General features: G+C 50.6%; 1 protein-coding gene across 1 annotated transcript in view; it reads left to right on the plus strand.

Annotated features, from left to right (window-relative positions):
* The window catches only part of UQCRC2 (ubiquinol-cytochrome c reductase core protein 2), a 23,797-nt gene continuing 7,831 nt past the window's right edge, over positions 1–15,966 (plus strand). The window contains exons 1-9 of the mRNA XM_077316138.1: positions 1–165; positions 4,300–4,371; positions 4,484–4,633; positions 7,284–7,348; positions 9,605–9,661; positions 10,647–10,771; positions 11,633–11,730; positions 13,552–13,609; positions 14,432–14,527. Coding sequence (XP_077172253.1) covers positions 118–165; positions 4,300–4,371; positions 4,484–4,633; positions 7,284–7,348; positions 9,605–9,661; positions 10,647–10,771; positions 11,633–11,730; positions 13,552–13,609; positions 14,432–14,527 — 769 coding nt within the window. The 5' untranslated portion in view covers positions 1–117. The remainder of the gene's footprint in view (positions 166–4,299; positions 4,372–4,483; positions 4,634–7,283; positions 7,349–9,604; positions 9,662–10,646; positions 10,772–11,632; positions 11,731–13,551; positions 13,610–14,431; positions 14,528–15,966) is intronic.

Raw genomic sequence — 15,966 nt, forward strand, 5'->3', positions numbered from 1 at the left:
CCTTCCGGCCTCTCGCTGGTCCTTCCGCGCGGTGCGTGCCGGGAAAGCGCCGTCTCCTTCCGCTGCCATCTTGGTGTCCTCCCCGGGAGGCAGGCGGAGGCGGAGGCGGCGGCGGCCATGGGGGCGATGAAGGCCGGGGCGGCGGCGGCGGCGCGGGGCCTCGCGGTGAGCGGGGGAGGGGAGCGGGGGAGGCCAGGGCGGCGGAGGGGGAGGCGGAGCGGGAGGGCGACGCCTGGGCAGGAGGGCGAGCGGGAGAGGCCGCGGAGGGCGGGCCGACCTTGACTGGGGCCTGGCCGGGAGGGGGGAAGGGAAGGGAAGGAAGGAGGCCGGCAGCCGCTCCCCCTCCCCCTTTCCTCTCTTCTCCCCTCTCATTTCCTCCCCTCCCCCCTTCCCTCCTCTCCCCCTTTCCTCTCTTTCCCCTTTTCTCCCCTCCTTCCTCTCCCCCTTCCCTCTTCTCCCCTTTTCCTCTAGTCCTCTCCCCACTTTCCTCCCCTCTTATTTCCTCCCCTCCTCACCCCCTTCCCTCTACTCCTCTCCCCACTTCTATCCTCTCGCCCTTCCCTCTTCTCCACCTTCCCACTACTCCTCTCCCCACTTTCCTCCCTTCCTCTCCCCCTTCCCTCCTCTCCCCCTTCCCTCCTCTCCCCCCTTTCTTCTCTTTTGCCTTTTCTCCCCTCCTTCCTCTCCCCACTTTCCTCCCCTCTTATTTCCTCCCCTTCCCTCTACTCATCTCCCCACTTCTCTCCTCTCCCCCTTTCCTCTCTTTCCCCCTTTCTCCCCGCCCCTCCTCCCTCCCCTCTCATTTCGTCCCCTCCTCTCCCCCTTCCCTCTACTCCTCTCCCCACTTCTATCCTCTCGCCCTTCCCTCTTCTCCCCCTTCCCACTACTCCTCTCCCCACTTTCCTCCCTTCCTCTCCCCCTTCCCTCCTCTCCCCCTTTCTTCTCTTTTGTCTTTTCTCCCCTCCTTCCTCTCCCCACTTTCCTCCCCTCTTATTTCCTCCCCTTCCCTCTACTCATCTCCCCACTTCTCTCCTCTCCCCCTTTCCTCTCTTTCCCCCTTTCTCCCCGCCCCTCCTCCCTCCCCTCTCATTTCGTCCCCTCCTCTCCCCCTTCCCCCTACTCCTCTCCTCACTTTCCTCTCCTCCCCTCCTCTCCCTCTTCTCTCTTTCCCCTTTTCTCCCCTCCCCTCCTCTCTCCCCTTTCATTTCCTCCCCTCCTCTCCCCCCTTTCCTCTCCCCTTCCCTTCCCCCTATCCTCCCCTCCCTTTTGGGTTCCAGACAATCCTTCAGATCTTGGAAGCTAAGCAGGGCTGACTCTAGCTAGTATCTGAATGGAAGACATTAAAGGAATTCTAGGGGGCATGACACAGAGGCAGGCATTGGCAAACCACATCTGCACACCCCTGGTTAGCGTTTAGATGGATTTGGGTAGCATTTCCTCTGCGGAAAACCAGGGGTCATGACCCAGAGGCCAGTCACAATCCAGAGGCAGGCAATGGCAGACCACCTCCACGTGTCCCTGGCTCGTGTTTGGATGGGAGACCTCTGTGGATTTGGGTGGGGCCCCTCCTAGGACCACTAGAGATCATGAAATCGGGGCAGGCAATGGGAAACCACCTCTGGACGACCCTTGCCCGGCTGCCAGATGGGATCTCCTGGCTACAAACACTATATGATAAATAAATAATGACAATCTACAATGTGGGGCCAAGAGGTGGCAGCCTGTTGTTCTGTATAGTAAGTTTTGATTTCTCCCTTCCTGCAAAACACTGAGGGTGGCATAAGTGATTCATTCCCCTTTTCCGTTTAATCCTCACAGCAAACCTGAGAGCAGGTTAAGCGGAGAGGAAGTGGCATATCCAGAGGCCAGTTTTCTGGCTCTGTGTTTTATCCTTATGATAGCCCCGTGAGGCACCTTAGACTGAGAGAGGCTTCCTCGGGAGGTGGTGGGTTCTCCATCTTTGGAGATTTTTAAGCAGTGGCTGGAGAACCGTCTGACAGAGAGGCTGATTCTGTGAAGGTTCAAGGGGGCTGAGGTGACAGTGGATGAGCGATAGGGTTGTGGGTGTCCTGCATAGTGCAGGGATTGGACTAGATGACCCAGGAGGTCCCTTCCAACTCTGTGATTCTAAGATTCTAAATTCTGTCTAAACATCCGGAAGAAGTTCCTGACAGTTAGAGCGGTTCCTCAGTGGAACAGGCTTCCTCGGAAGGTGGTGGGTTCTCCATCTTTGGAGATGTTTAAACAGAGGCTGGAGAGCCATCTGACAGAGAGGCTGATTCTGTGAAGGCTTCAGGGGGTGGCAGGTGACAGTGGGTGAGCGAGAGGGTTGTGAGTGTCCTGCACAGTGCAGGGGGTTGGACTAGATAATTCTGTGATTCTAGAGAGAATGTGTCTGGTTCAAGACAGCATTGGTGGCACCTGAAAGACTGCCAGCATTTATTTCAGCATGAGCTGTAGTGATCCCTCTCGATGGTGGCTCACAAAAGCTCATAGGGAAATAAGTGGCGTTAGCCTGCAAGGTGCTGCAAGGCTTCTGTTTTGTTTTGCTAAAGTAAATGACTGTCTACAGCAGGGGTAGTCAAACTGCGGCCCTCCAGATGTCCATGGACTACAATTCCCAGGAGCCCTTGCCAGCATTCGCTGGCAAGGGCTCCTGGGAATTGTAGTCCATGGACATCTGGAGGGCCGCAGTTTGACTACCCCTGGTCTACATCTTTTGCTAGCACCAAAGATCAGGGCCCTGACGGAGCTAAAACAGTTCTGCAGGGCCTGCAAAAAGGAGCTCTTCCACCAAGGCATTTGGTTGTGACCAGGCACAACCAACAACATCAGCAGGGCCCCTGCCCCCTCCCTCCCAGAACTGCATCAGTGCGCTCTGGACCTTTGCACTGTTGCAATGTTTGCACTCTTACAAGTATCAGTTACGAGTATCCAGGTTACGGTTATTCATATGTTATGGATTGTTTCATGTATTGCTTATTCGTTTTATGTAAACTGCCCTGAGCCTCCGGGGAGGGCAGTAAAGGTAAAGGTATCCCCTGTGCAAGCACCGAGTCATGCCTGACCCTTGGGGTGACGCCCTCTAGCGTTTTCATGGCAGACTCAATACGGGGTGGTTTGCCAGGGCCTTCCCCAGTCATGACCGTTTACCCCCCAGCAAGCTGGGTCCTCATTTTACCGACCTCGGAAGGAGGGAAGGCTGAGTCCACCTTGAGCTGGCTGCTGGGATCGAACTCCCAGCCTCATGGGCAGAGCTTTCAGATGGCTGCCTTACCACTCTGCGCCACAAGAGGCTCATGGGGAGGGCAGTATATACATATAATAAATAATGAATAAAATCACCCAGGAAGCTTTGGGTGGGGAACTGTTCAAAGGCCTTCTTTGTGGGTGTCCCTGATCCTTAGGAACTCCCTCCCTTCCCCTTCTTCGTGCTGCATTTACTGAAGGGAAGGGTGGCAGGGCCCAGGACATGGCTAAGCTGTTTAATTTCCCCGCCTCGATGCCTGTCCGGATGGGCTGCAGAGATCGGTGGAAGCTGGGCGGAACTTGCAGGAGGAAAGAAACCAGCAACAGCCGTTGCGTAAAAACATTGCCTTGTTATTTTAATTCTGTGTGTTACAAAGACCCCTAACAGAGCGGCAGATTTGTCGCTTTAATAGGAGAAGGAAGCAAAAAGATTTTTAGAATAATGGAATCAAAGAGTTGGAAGGGGCCTCCTGGGTCACCTTGTCCAACCTGCTGCACAATGCAGGACACTCACACACCTACGGCTCATCTACTGTCACCTGCCACCCCCTTGAGCCTTCACAGAATCAGCCTCTCCGTCAGACGGCTCTCCAGCCTCTGTTTCAAAATCCCCAAAGATGGAGAACCCATCACTTCCCGAGGAAGCCTGTTCCACTGAGGAACCGCTCTGACTGTCAGGAACTTCTTCCGGATGTTTAGATGGAATTTCTTCCGGGTGTTTAGATGGAATTTCTTTTGAATTAATTTCATCCCATTCGTTCTGGTCTGTCCCTCTGGGGCAAGAGAGATCAACTCTGCTCCATATGGCAGCCTTTTAAATCCTTGAAGATGGTTCTCAAATCCCCTCTCAGCCGTCTCCTCTCTAGGCTAAACGGACCAAGCTCCCCCAACCTTTCCTCCTACGTCTTGGTCTCCAAACCCCTCACCATCTTTGTTGCCCTCCTCTGGACACGCTCCAGTTTCTCTAGCTTTGATTCATGATCACTTTTCACTAAGCTTGCGAATCAGACGCTGATTTGTCGTGTGATTTCTTTTGTGTTCTCCTCTTAGAAGAGGTTCTATTCTGTCAAAAGCGCACCGAAAGTGGATGCCAAAATTCAGCTGCATCCTCAGGAACTTGAGGTCAGTATGAAGCCGAAATCCCTTTGCACCTGAGCATTTGTGCTAATTGTGGGGAGGTGGCAGCGAAGAAGCGCTGCTTAATATGAACTGCTGTCTCCTCTTCTGAATGCAGATCACAAAACTACCGAATGGCTTGGTGATCGCTTCTCTGGAAAATTACTCTCCTGCCTCGAAAATTGGGGTCTTCATCAAAGCAGGCAGCAGGTATGAGACCTCGGCCAATTTGGGAATAACTCATCTGCTTCGTCTCGCCTCCAACTTGGTGAGTACTTCTATTTTGCTTCATTCTTTGGCGTTTATTTAGGGCTGTTTTTTGTTGTTATTTAGGGCTGTTACAGCTGTACACTTGGGGCTAACAGGGACGCCGGCATGCTATGTGGATATAGAGCAGGGGTGGCCCCATTGTGACTCTCCAGAGATCCATCGGCTACAGTTCTCATGAGCCCCTGCCAGCATTTGGGCTGATCCTGCGTTGAGCAGGGGGTTGGACTAGATGGCCTGTGTGGCCCCTTCCAACTCTATGATTCTATGATCTCTGGAGAGCCACCGTTTGGCCACCCTAGAGTCAGAATTCTGAGGGTCTTGACACTTATGCTGTTTTTTTTTAAAGAGTTTTACAAAGGGGCACATTTTCTGGGTTTCATCCTTGCCATTGACCTGTGATATTTTTTTGGTCTCAGCAATGTTAAAATCAGAGAGAAAGGGGTATAGTGTGAAAACAGAGCTGCCCAAAACCACCCACCCATGCAGCTTGGGGTGTGCATTCAGCCTGAATGGGTATTAATTAAGCGGAATACACATCAGGAAATCTGATTGGCTACTAGTATAGCTGAGCCTGAATAAAGCCTATTGCAATTGTGTGTGAGTGTGTGACTTTTGTTTGGGTATATTCAGCTGTACCAAAGATCAGCTGGAACGGCAGGAGCTGAAACCGTCTCCACTGCACGGTTTAAACCAGGGGTAGTCAAACTGCGGCCCTCCAGATGTCCATGGACTACAATTCCCAGGAGCCCCTGCCAGCGAATGCTGGCAGGGGCTTCTGGGAATTGTAGTCCATGGACATCTGGAGGGCCGCAGTTTGACTACCCCTGGTTTAAACCATATAGAACGAGAAACCCCACCTCTTCTCACCCTCCCTGGCTTGGTCTCCTGCAATGTGTAGGAATTGGCAGTGCATGAAATATATTCACATTACAGGCTTCTCTCCTTCCTTCCACTTTGTGGGCTGCTACATGCAGGGAACAGGGAATGTGCTGTGCGTTCTTAGGAAGGGTTGCAGTCATCTAAGCCCAGTGGCCTTGGAAGCATGAAATTCTTCTTAGGATTGCTGAGATGATGTCCCTTGCTGTATTTCCCACCACGTTATCTGGAAGCAAGAATGGAGGGGGACTATTTTGCACAGATTTCATCAGATTTGCAGATAGTCAATAAGAAGAAAAGATTCGTAGCAGTTAGTGCCAGCTTGGTGTAGTGGTTAGGAGTGCAGATTTCTAATCTGGCGAGCTGGGTTTGATTCCCTGCTCCCCTGCATGCAGCCAGCTGGGTGACCTTGGGCTTGACACAGCACTGATAAAGCTGTCCTGACTGAGCAGTAATACCAGGGCTCTCTCAGCCTCACCCACCTCACAGGGTGTTTGTTGTCGGAAGGGGAAAGGGAAGGTGAATATAAGCTGCTTTGAGACTCCTTCTGGTAGAGAAAGAACCAACACTTCTTCTTCAGTAATCTCCGGGCTCTCTCAGCCTCCCCCACCTCACAGGGTGTCTGTTGTGAGGAGAGGAAGGGAAGGAGACTGTAAGCCACTTTGAGACTCCTTCGGGTAGCGAAAAGTGGCCTATAAGAACCAACTCTTCTTCTTTAAACGAACAGGGACAATGAGGCTCCGTAACCACTGCTTATCCACGGTCCCCCAGCAGAGCTAGGCGATAAATTCTGATTGTCAGCAGTGAATGTTCAGTAGAGCTGAAGGGCTTCTGTCTGACCGTATCTGCAAGACTCAGTCCTGGAACTTGAAAAGATCTTTACACAGCAGATGATGAGCCCTACATTGCCTGTGCCTATTGCTGTAACTGGATCCTTTGACAACGTGGTGTAATATTTCATTGCAAAGCGTTAGATGTACCCTGTACCCTGCCCTGGCTCTATTCCAGGGGTAGTCAAACTGAGGCCCTCCAGATGTCCATGGACTACAATTCCCATGAGCTCCTGCCAGCATTCGCTGGCAGGGGCTCCTGGGAATTGTAGTCCATGGACATCTGGAGGGCCGCAGTTTGACTACCCCTGCTCTATTCCCTTCCCCATAACAGGGTGCCTCTTTGACCTCAGCAAAAGCTCCTGCAACCTGATCTCTTAGTTTTTTCAGCTTTTTTTTTTTACTTTATAGCTCAGATAATTGGTTTAATGCAGGGGTAGTCAACCCATGATCCTCCAGATGTTCATGGACTACAATTCCCACGAGCCCCTGCCAGCGTTTGCCCTGGTGAGCAGAGCCATGAACATCTGGAGGACCCCAGGTTGACTACCCCTGCTCTAGTGTGTATGTGTGGCGGTATTTTTCTTCACACTCTCTGACTGAGAAATCTTTCTAGCTGGCTGCCTGAAGCTAGCAAGCTTAGTTCTGCAAGCTGCAATTCTCCTTCAGGATAAAAACACCACCAAATCGGCATTCTCTTTTCCTTGCAAGAAAACGGGCACTAGAGGAGAGATTAAGATTTTGATGGTGAAGCTCATGGGAATTGTAGTCCATGAACATCTGGAGGACCACAGGTTGACTACCCCTGGTTTAATGCACCTGACTTCTTAGAGTTTATGAGGAATGCCAACATTGGTTAGTTTCTTGAGGCACAAAGAGGCAGGGTTCTTTTGGACTTCAGTCACCGCTTGATGTTGAAAGTGTCACTCTGGTTTTCTGCAGACCACAAAAGGAGCTTCAGCCTTCAAGATCACTCGGGGCATAGATGCCGTCGGGGGCAGCCTAAGGTTTGTACCGACTTAAAGCTCAGATGATTGCCTTCCTTGCTAGACGTCTGTGTTTATTTATTTCTATATCGTGGGATGCAGGTGCTGCCCTCCCTTCGAAACCTTTTCCTCGTCTCCTGAAGCCGTTCACAATAAACAAAGTCGGCCAAAGCTGACCAGCAACCTGGCGTACGAAAACCAAGTCAGGAAACAGCCTGTCTGAGCAACCCAACCTTCTGCCGCTGCATAAATCTACGTCCCTGAGGAAATGACATGAGATGTGTCCTTAAAAACCAAAGTGAAATGGGTGCCTGTCGGATTAACCTGGCCGGGCCTTTAACATTTGCTTTCTCCAGCTTGAAACAGTTTAATGTCAACACGCCAGTCTTTTAAATGTGCAGCATTTCCGGCGTTTCAGAAAGGGCTGTTGCACAAGAGCCTTGGCAGGTGCCCAAGCCATAATCCGCCAAAGTACACACCAGAGAGTGATGGTTGGGTGTTACTGCAATAAGGGCTGAACGGATCTTGGCCCAGTTATGGGGAGAGTCACACAAGATGGCTGCTCGTCTCTTTGCTGGACACAAAACCGACCGTCCCAGCTGGGCTGTTCTGTGGTCTTCTGTGAGCAGGGCTTCTCTGACGCCCCCACCCCGTTCCTCCCCTTTCAACTGCTCCACAGCCTTGCGGGGTCAGAGAGATCTCCTGCAGCAACCGACCCAATGCAGTCCAGCTCAGGAGTCGCAATTCTTTTGTACAGTAAGTGATATGAATTCAAGGGCACAGCCAGGAGCAGGCTTTGCCAGTGCATTTTAGGAAAGAGACTGTAGCTGACGGAGGCTCCCTTGGAGTCCTGTCATCCGAGTGTGATGCTTCAGCTTGCTGGGGGTAAACGGTCATGACTGGGGAAGGCACTGGCAAACCACCCCGTATTGAGTCTGCCATGAAAATGCTAGAAGGCGTCACCCCAAGGGTCAGACATGACCCGGTGCTTGCACAGGGGATACCTTTACCTTATCACATAATGAGTCCCATAAAAAATGAGCACGATCTTCTAACTTCCAGGTCTCCACGTCGTGTCTGTTAAATCTTCAAATACAGTCCAGGAACCTACCGGTCGGGACACTCAGGAGATGCCAGGAAAAACTCCCCAGCAGACACTGGGCCCTCCTGTTTCACACACGCTTTACAAACAAATTCTGTAAACGTGTCTCCGAATCACAGAATCACAGAATCATAGAGTTGGAAGGGGCCATAGAGGCCATCTAGTCCAACCCCCTGCTCAACGCAGGATCAGCCCTAAGCATCCTAAAGCATCCAAGAAAAGTGTGTCTCCAACCTTTGCTTGAAGACTGCCAGTGAGGGGGAGCTCCCCACCTCCTTAGTCTCCAAACAATCCTTCCTGGGGAAAAAAGGCTATGCTCCATTTACTTTGTGCACATTTTGACTCCCTGCAGAGGAAAAGAGCGTCAGCAGAAGGGTGCCTCCCCTGGTGGATCTGGGAGGCCGAAACACAGCTTATCTAGAGGGTGGCCCCCTCTGAGCGCTACTGTCTCAAGCACTAGTAGAGGAGTCCATTCTAAATATGGGCAGAAGACCCCGCACCCAAGACGCAGGCCACCACAGTGGGGCTGGCATGCAGCATGCAGCATGCCCGGCTAGCCTTCCCCATCCTACCCCAGTGCCCCGGAGAACAGCCGCTCAAAGCCCCCTGGCTTACCTCATGGCTGCTCTTATTCCTCAAACCAAATGCCTAGAGGAGGGAAGCTACAGTGGAGAGTGAAAGGCATCTCTTTTGGGGAGCAGCAATCGGTTGTAAACAGCTGGGGTCTTTTTGACTCGGAGAGGAAGTATTCCTACCGATTGTTTCATTGAAAAATCCCCTCGTGTCTGATGTGTCAATTCACGTCTGTGATCTCTTTATTCAGCGCCAGAGAAAGGGGGGACTGCGTCAGGGCACAGGCCTGCCCGTGCTGTTGCCGTTCCACTGTGAACTGCCGCGTGTTAAAATGACAAGGATTTGGGTTTGACGTTTGGCTGCTTATGCCGGGTTTGCAGCGCAATCCTAAGAAGAGCCGGACTTTTGTGACTCTGCTGTGGTCTTAGGCGGGTGTGAGAATTCCCTGTTATTAGAACATGTTAGGTTTCTTAACACAAATTGGGTTAGCGATAAAGAAAAGCCACTGCTAATGACTTCTATAAACCTGCACTAAGATTGAAACAAGAATCGCGCTTTAAAACCCAGCCTTCTGAAAACGATATTTCTGTTTTCTTCTTTAGTGTGGCTTCTACCAGAGAGAACATGGTCTATTCGGTTGAATGCCTGCGTGATTATGTGTAAGTCCCTGGATTTCATTTCCAGCCCCGTTTTGTATTACGAAAGCTGCGGAATGGTTATTGCTTAAGCCTTCAAGCTACACAGTTTGTCTTATATTTCAAGCTACGAATATCTGCTCACAACTGGCCTGTGGGCTGGTTCTTAAAAACAAGCAGCATTTGTCCTTCGCCTTGTCTAAAGGTTAAACTCTTTGCTTTTGGCTTGCTTTATTCTATGAAACGTTCCAGAAATTGGGGTTAGAATGATAGAATCATAGAGTTGGGACCTCCTGTGTCATCTAGTCCAACCCCCTGCACTATGCAGGACACTCACAACCCTCGCGCTCATCCACTGTCACCTGCCACCCCCTTGAGCCTTCCCAGAATCAGCCTCTCCGTCAGATGGCTATTTAGCCTCTGTTTACAAATCTCCAAAGATGGAGAACCCACCACCTCCCGAGGAAGCCTGTTCCACTGAGGAACCGCTCTGACTGTCAGGAACTTCTTCTGGAGGTTTAGATTGAATTTTGAATCCTAGAGTTGGAAGGGACCTCCTGGGCCATCTAGTCCAACCCCCTGCACTATGCAGGACATTCACATCCCTATTGCTCATCCACTGTCACCTGCCACCCCCTTGAGCCTTCCCAGAATCAGCCTCTCTGATGGCTCTCCAGCCTCTGTTTACAAATCTCCAAAGATGGAGAACCCACCACCTCCTGAGGAAGCCTGTTCCACTGAGGAACCGCTCTAACTGTCAGGAACTTCTTCCGGATGTTTAGACGGAATTTCTTTTGCATTAATTTCATCCCATTCGTTGGGATGAAACTCTGTAAGGGTTATGTAATCGCTAACCTGCAGTGGGAGGCCTGTGCTTTTGGAGGAATTTTGTTAAAACATCCAACAACTGGCTCTATTGGAAGAACGAAGCCATAGTGCTTTGGAAAGCCTTTGTTATCTAGTCTAGTTTAGCCTTTCCTGATTTCCCCCCCCTGTCTTTGTTATTCAGCGATACTGTAATGGAGTATTTAATAAACGTCACCACGGCACCCGAATTCAGGCCTTGGGAAGTGTCGGAGGTTCAGCCCCGGCTGAGTGTTGACAAGGCGATTGCCTTTCAGAACCCGCAAGTCGGTAAGCATCTCTAAGCTGTTGGTTTTTTAGCATTTTTGTGCTCTTAAAAGAGTGGCCCTTCGGGGGAACCTGCAGTGCTTTCTAGAGCTAGAAATCTTTGGGTCCCCTGAAAGATTTAAGCTGCTTCCGTACCGGTGAAGGTTTGTGCTCACGTGAGCCAAGAGGATGTTCTTGTTTCTCTGGAGAAGCAGCCCTTGGTGTCGAAGAGAGTTTTAAAAGCGATTTGTTGTTTGGCCAGAAGATTTGCCTTTTCCACAGTATGTGGCTAAAAGCCAGTTGGCCTGCAGAATGGCTTTGGGATGCCAACTGTAGTCACACTTTGGTTCCTAATATCTGTACTGTAATATTATCTGAGCCTCTTTGTGGCGCAGAGTGGTAAGGCAGCAGACATGCAGTTTGAAAGCTCTGCCCATGAGGCTGGGAGTTCGATCCCAGCAGCCGGCTCAAGGTTGACTCAGCCTTCCCTCCTTCAGAGGTCGGTAAAACGAGGACCCAGCTTGCTGGGGGGTAAACGGTCATGACTGGGGAAGGCACTGGCAAACCACCCCGTATTGAGTCTGCCATGAAAACGCTGGAGGGCGTCACCCCAAGGGTCAGACATGACTCGGTGCTTGCACAGGGGATACCTTTACCTTTTACCTTTACTGTAATATTCTGCCCGAGGGGTCCGTTGATTTAACTCCCAGGAAAGAGAGAAAACTGTCCTTGTGTTCATGGAGCTTCATGTAATCAGGGGCCTTCCCATTCAGGGCTTGGGCAGAGCTCCACGTGAGCGGTGAGAGTTGTGTTTCGGCAGGCCGACCTATGAAAAGGCCGTTGTTATCTTCTCTTTGTAGTAAAAATCCATCATTCCTTGGGCAGGTGTTCTCGAAAACTTGCACGCGGTGGCTTATCGGAATGCCCTTGCTAATTCCTTGTACTGTCCTGATTACATGGTTGGGAAAATTACGCCTGAACAGGTAGGACTCTCTCCTAGCAGCGGTATACTTAGTCCCTTCTGGGGAGGGTGTGGTATCACACTGAAGGAACATTTATGTGTTGATTCAGAAGGTATCTCGTGCTGCCAATAGAAAAGTTTCCTGAGATGACTGTCCGGCTTGCAGCGGCAGGCAGGCAGTTCTCAGTGGGGCTGGGGGGAGTCAGCAGGAGCAGCCACGCAGGGCAGGGGTAAGGCAGCAAATTGCCGACTCAGGAGTTGTGGGTATGCCCGAGTGGGGCAGTTTATAAATCCCTGAATCCTTATCCATGGTTCCTCTATATATTTGTGAAACAGCCTGGGGAGGTGGAACGTGTCCGGCTATCCGAGTTGGAATAGGGCCAATCAGGGTGCAGCCAGCAACACTAGCTGCACCCTGATTGGCCCTGCCCCTACAGCTCCCAACCTCCCTTCCTGGATGCTAGCCACGTTCCTCTCAGCCGCACCAGAGACAGAGACACACACAGCCCTGCCAGACCGAACATGAGCCCTCATTCCCTCCTAATGCTCCTGCTGCGAGGGAGGCCGAGAGAGACACACAGAGAGCCACCCCAAGCTGCTGACAGAGACACAGAGAGAGTCACCCCTGCTGCGACGGATGGAGAGAGAGACAGACAAGAGAGAGCTGCCCCAAACTGCACACCAGCCCTCCTTCCCTCCTACAAATCAGTCCTGATTACGTGCTATGTCTTCTGCTGCAAGGCACACCGAGACATGCAGCAAGAGGGAGAGAGAGACACAGAGAAAGATCTACACCTCCCGGTGTCCCTGGGTCCTAGCGCCCATTGCATTCCTGCTTGCAATGGGCTCCTTGCTAGTAAATAAATAAAATATGTCTAAAAGTCCATTTAATCAAACTCAGAAGTCAGCAAAGGGCTGGTCTGGTGCCAGAAATATGCTAAGCTTTGGTGCTAAGTGGAATGCTATGGGAAGAAGGTTGAACAGCCAAAATGCTACTGCAGAGAAGGCCCCATTGAGCAGAGCCTCAGACGCTTCTACTTGCTAAGGACAGGATGACAGGGGAGCAAGTAGTTGTCAGAGATCCCTGGTTTCCCCACACACACACAAACACACAATCACACACACAATCAAACCACTTCAGGCTTTTAGCATAGTGACTGGTCCTTTGTGCTCAGAAGCCAATTGTATGTAGCGTATGTAGATGTTCAGATTTGTCCTTCCCAAAGCAATAATTTAGCCTTGCAAAGTGTCATCTTTCAAAAATGGGAACCTTGGAAGATTTTTTGGGAGGGAGGGAAGGTGGGAGTCCTTCAACAGATGAGTTTCTTTCTAATTCAGGGCAAAGAAACTGCACTGTTGATTTCCGAATGTTGTAGACAGAAATGAAAAGGCCAAAATAATGAGTCAATTCTTATTTATATATATATTAGGTATATTAATCATTCCACTTCTTGGCAATGGAGTGGCAATCATGGAGGAAGAATCAGGAAATGGGAGAAATGTACCTGGGAGCCCGTTCTGATGGCCAAGAAGTGGAATGATTAATATACCTAATATATATTACTTAATAAGAGTGAATGAGAGGCGCATTATTTTGGCCTTCCGAATTTCTTTCTGAGCCTGTCTCTCGTGCCCGTCTCTTCCAAGGCCCCCTCCTTCCCACCCCCTTCATTCTGACGCTGTAGAGAAAGTTTATCTGGTGCTCCATGACAAAGAAAAGCTCAGGTGGGTGGAACTGGATGAACTCTGGGGGCGCCTACTTCTTCTCAAAGCGTGTTTCAGCCACGGCGACGGTCACGCCGCCTTGCTGCTGCTTTCAGCATCTGCCCTTGTTCTTTTCCAGCTGCACAACTTCGTTCAGAACAACTTCACAAGTGCCAGGATGGCTCTGGTAGGCCTAGGTATGCAGGTACCCTTTTGGTGTCTTCTAGCTGTGTGTGTTTATTGTTGGGTTTTTTTGTGTCTTGTGTCAGCGGAAGGCTCCCTCCGCCGGAGGGATTGCTCCTGCCAGCACAGCCTTTCTCCGCTTTTTTACCCTTGAGAAACCCTTGAAAAACATTCTTTGTGCTCTGAGAAAACCCAGAAGTGTCACGATCTCGCAGAAAATGGTCGGGGAGCCTCACCGTGGACACGCCTACCTGGGACCCCTCCCCTCCCCTCCTCACTGCTTCCAGGCCCATCAATGGTCTTTTTGGGAGGGGGGGGGGCAGGTTGACACGACCATATATGGCCATATCACTCAAGAAATGTTTAACAAATATATATATATACCAGCTGTGTTGATGAGAGACATCGGATTAAAATGACGCAGCAATTATTGTAAAAGTAGCCAAGTTCTTGTTGTGAATTTTAAATGAAAATCTTTTTATGATGGAATCTACATCTGGAATTGTTTGAAATTTTCATTTTACGCTTTGCAATTTTATGCCAATAAAGGTATTCTGATATTGATATATATATATTGATATATATATATGAATTAACTTCCACCCATTCAGGAAACCCTTCCAGGGCCATTAAGGAACACCAGGGTTTTGGGAAACACTGCTTGAGAAAGTTTTAAGTCTTATTTTATGATCTGTTTTAAACTGTATTACATTAAATGGCCATATTCTTTGGGTCTTCTATGCATAAACTTCATACAACTTGGTCTGAACGACTAATAAAGTTTGATTGAATGATTGATCGATTGATCCTCAAGTGAGCGCTGTTTCGCGTCACAGGCATTGGCCACTCTGACCTTAAGCAAGTCGGGGAGCAGTTTTTCAACATCCGAAGTGGGGCCGGCTCTGCAGGCGTGAAGGCAAGCTACCGAGGAGGTGAGTGTGCTTCTTTCCTCTCGGTATCGAGCAGCAGTGGGATTGAACTGCTGACCTGGGCAAGCCAGATCGACCCACTTGCTTCGTGCTATGAGTCTGTGAAGAAATGCATTGAAGAAGAAGAAGAGGAGTTGGTCCTTATATGCCGCTTTTCCCTACCAGAACGAGTCTCAAAGCGGCTTCCATTCGCCTTCCCTTTCCTCTCCCCACAACAGACACCCTGTGAGGTGGGTGAGGCTGAGAGAGCCCTGATATTACTGAAGAAGAAGAAGAGTTGGTTCTTATATGCCGCTTTCCCCTACCCGAAGGAGTCTCAAAGTGGCTTACAGTCGCCTTCCCTTTCCTCTCCCCACAACAGACACCCTGTGAGGGAGGGGAGGCTGAGAGAGCCCTGAGATTACTGAAGAAGAAGAAGAGTTGGTTCTTATATGCCGCTTTTCTCTACCCGAAGGAGTCTCAAAGCGGCTTCCAGTCGCCTTCCCTTTCCTCTCCCCACAACAGACACCCTGTGAGGTGGGTGAGGCTGAGAGAGCCCTGAGATTACTAAAGAAGAAGAAGAGTTGGTTCTTATATGCCGCTTTCCCCTACCCGAAGGAGTCTCAAAGTGGCTTACAGTCGCCTTCCCTTTCCTCTCCCCACAACAGACACCCTGTGAGGGAGGGGAGGCTGAGAGAGCCCTGAGATTACTGAAGAAGAAGAAGAGTTGGTTCTTATATGCCGCTTTTCTCTACCCGAAGGAGTCTCAAAGCGGCTTCCAGTCGCCTTCCCTTTCCTCTCCCCACAACAGACACCCTGTGAGGTGGGTGAGGCTGAGAGAGCCTTGAGATTACTGAAGAAGAAGAAGAGTTGGTTCTTATATGCCGCTTTTCTCTACCCGAAGGAGGCTCAAAGCGGCTTCCAGTCGCCTTCCCTTCCTCTCCCCACAACAGACACCCTGTGAGGGAGGGGAGGCTGAGAGAGCCCTGATATCACTGCCTGGTCAGATCAGCTCTATCAGTGCCATGGTGAGCCCAAGGTCACCCAGCTGGCTGCCTGTGTGGGAGTGCAAAATCGAACCTGGCATGCCAGATTAGAAGTCCGCACTCCTAACTACGACATCAACCTGGCTTTGACTTGACGAAACCTCCACGTTGCGTTTTTAAAGGTTTCCCTCTGAGTAGCTGAAGAGAGGGCAGGAAAGGGGAGGTTAGTTGCTTCCAGAGAGCGCCCAACCTTTGAACTGTGAATCGTTTTCTCGGCTGGAGACAATGAAAGGGCCGGCTCATATTTTCACTGCAAATCTGATACAGAGACTGGGTGGGTGCGGGGAACTAGAGCACATCTTCCGGGAGAGTCTCGAAGAGCTGGAACTTTTCACTACCCGAAGAAGTCACGGCTTACTGGAGATTTCAGGGAAAGATTCTCGGACCAGCAAAGGACAGCAAACGGGTCATAAAATC

Source organism: Paroedura picta, chromosome 17, assembly GCF_049243985.1.
Source record: "Paroedura picta isolate Pp20150507F chromosome 17, Ppicta_v3.0, whole genome shotgun sequence".
NCBI lineage: Eukaryota > Metazoa > Chordata > Lepidosauria > Squamata > Gekkonidae > Paroedura > Paroedura picta.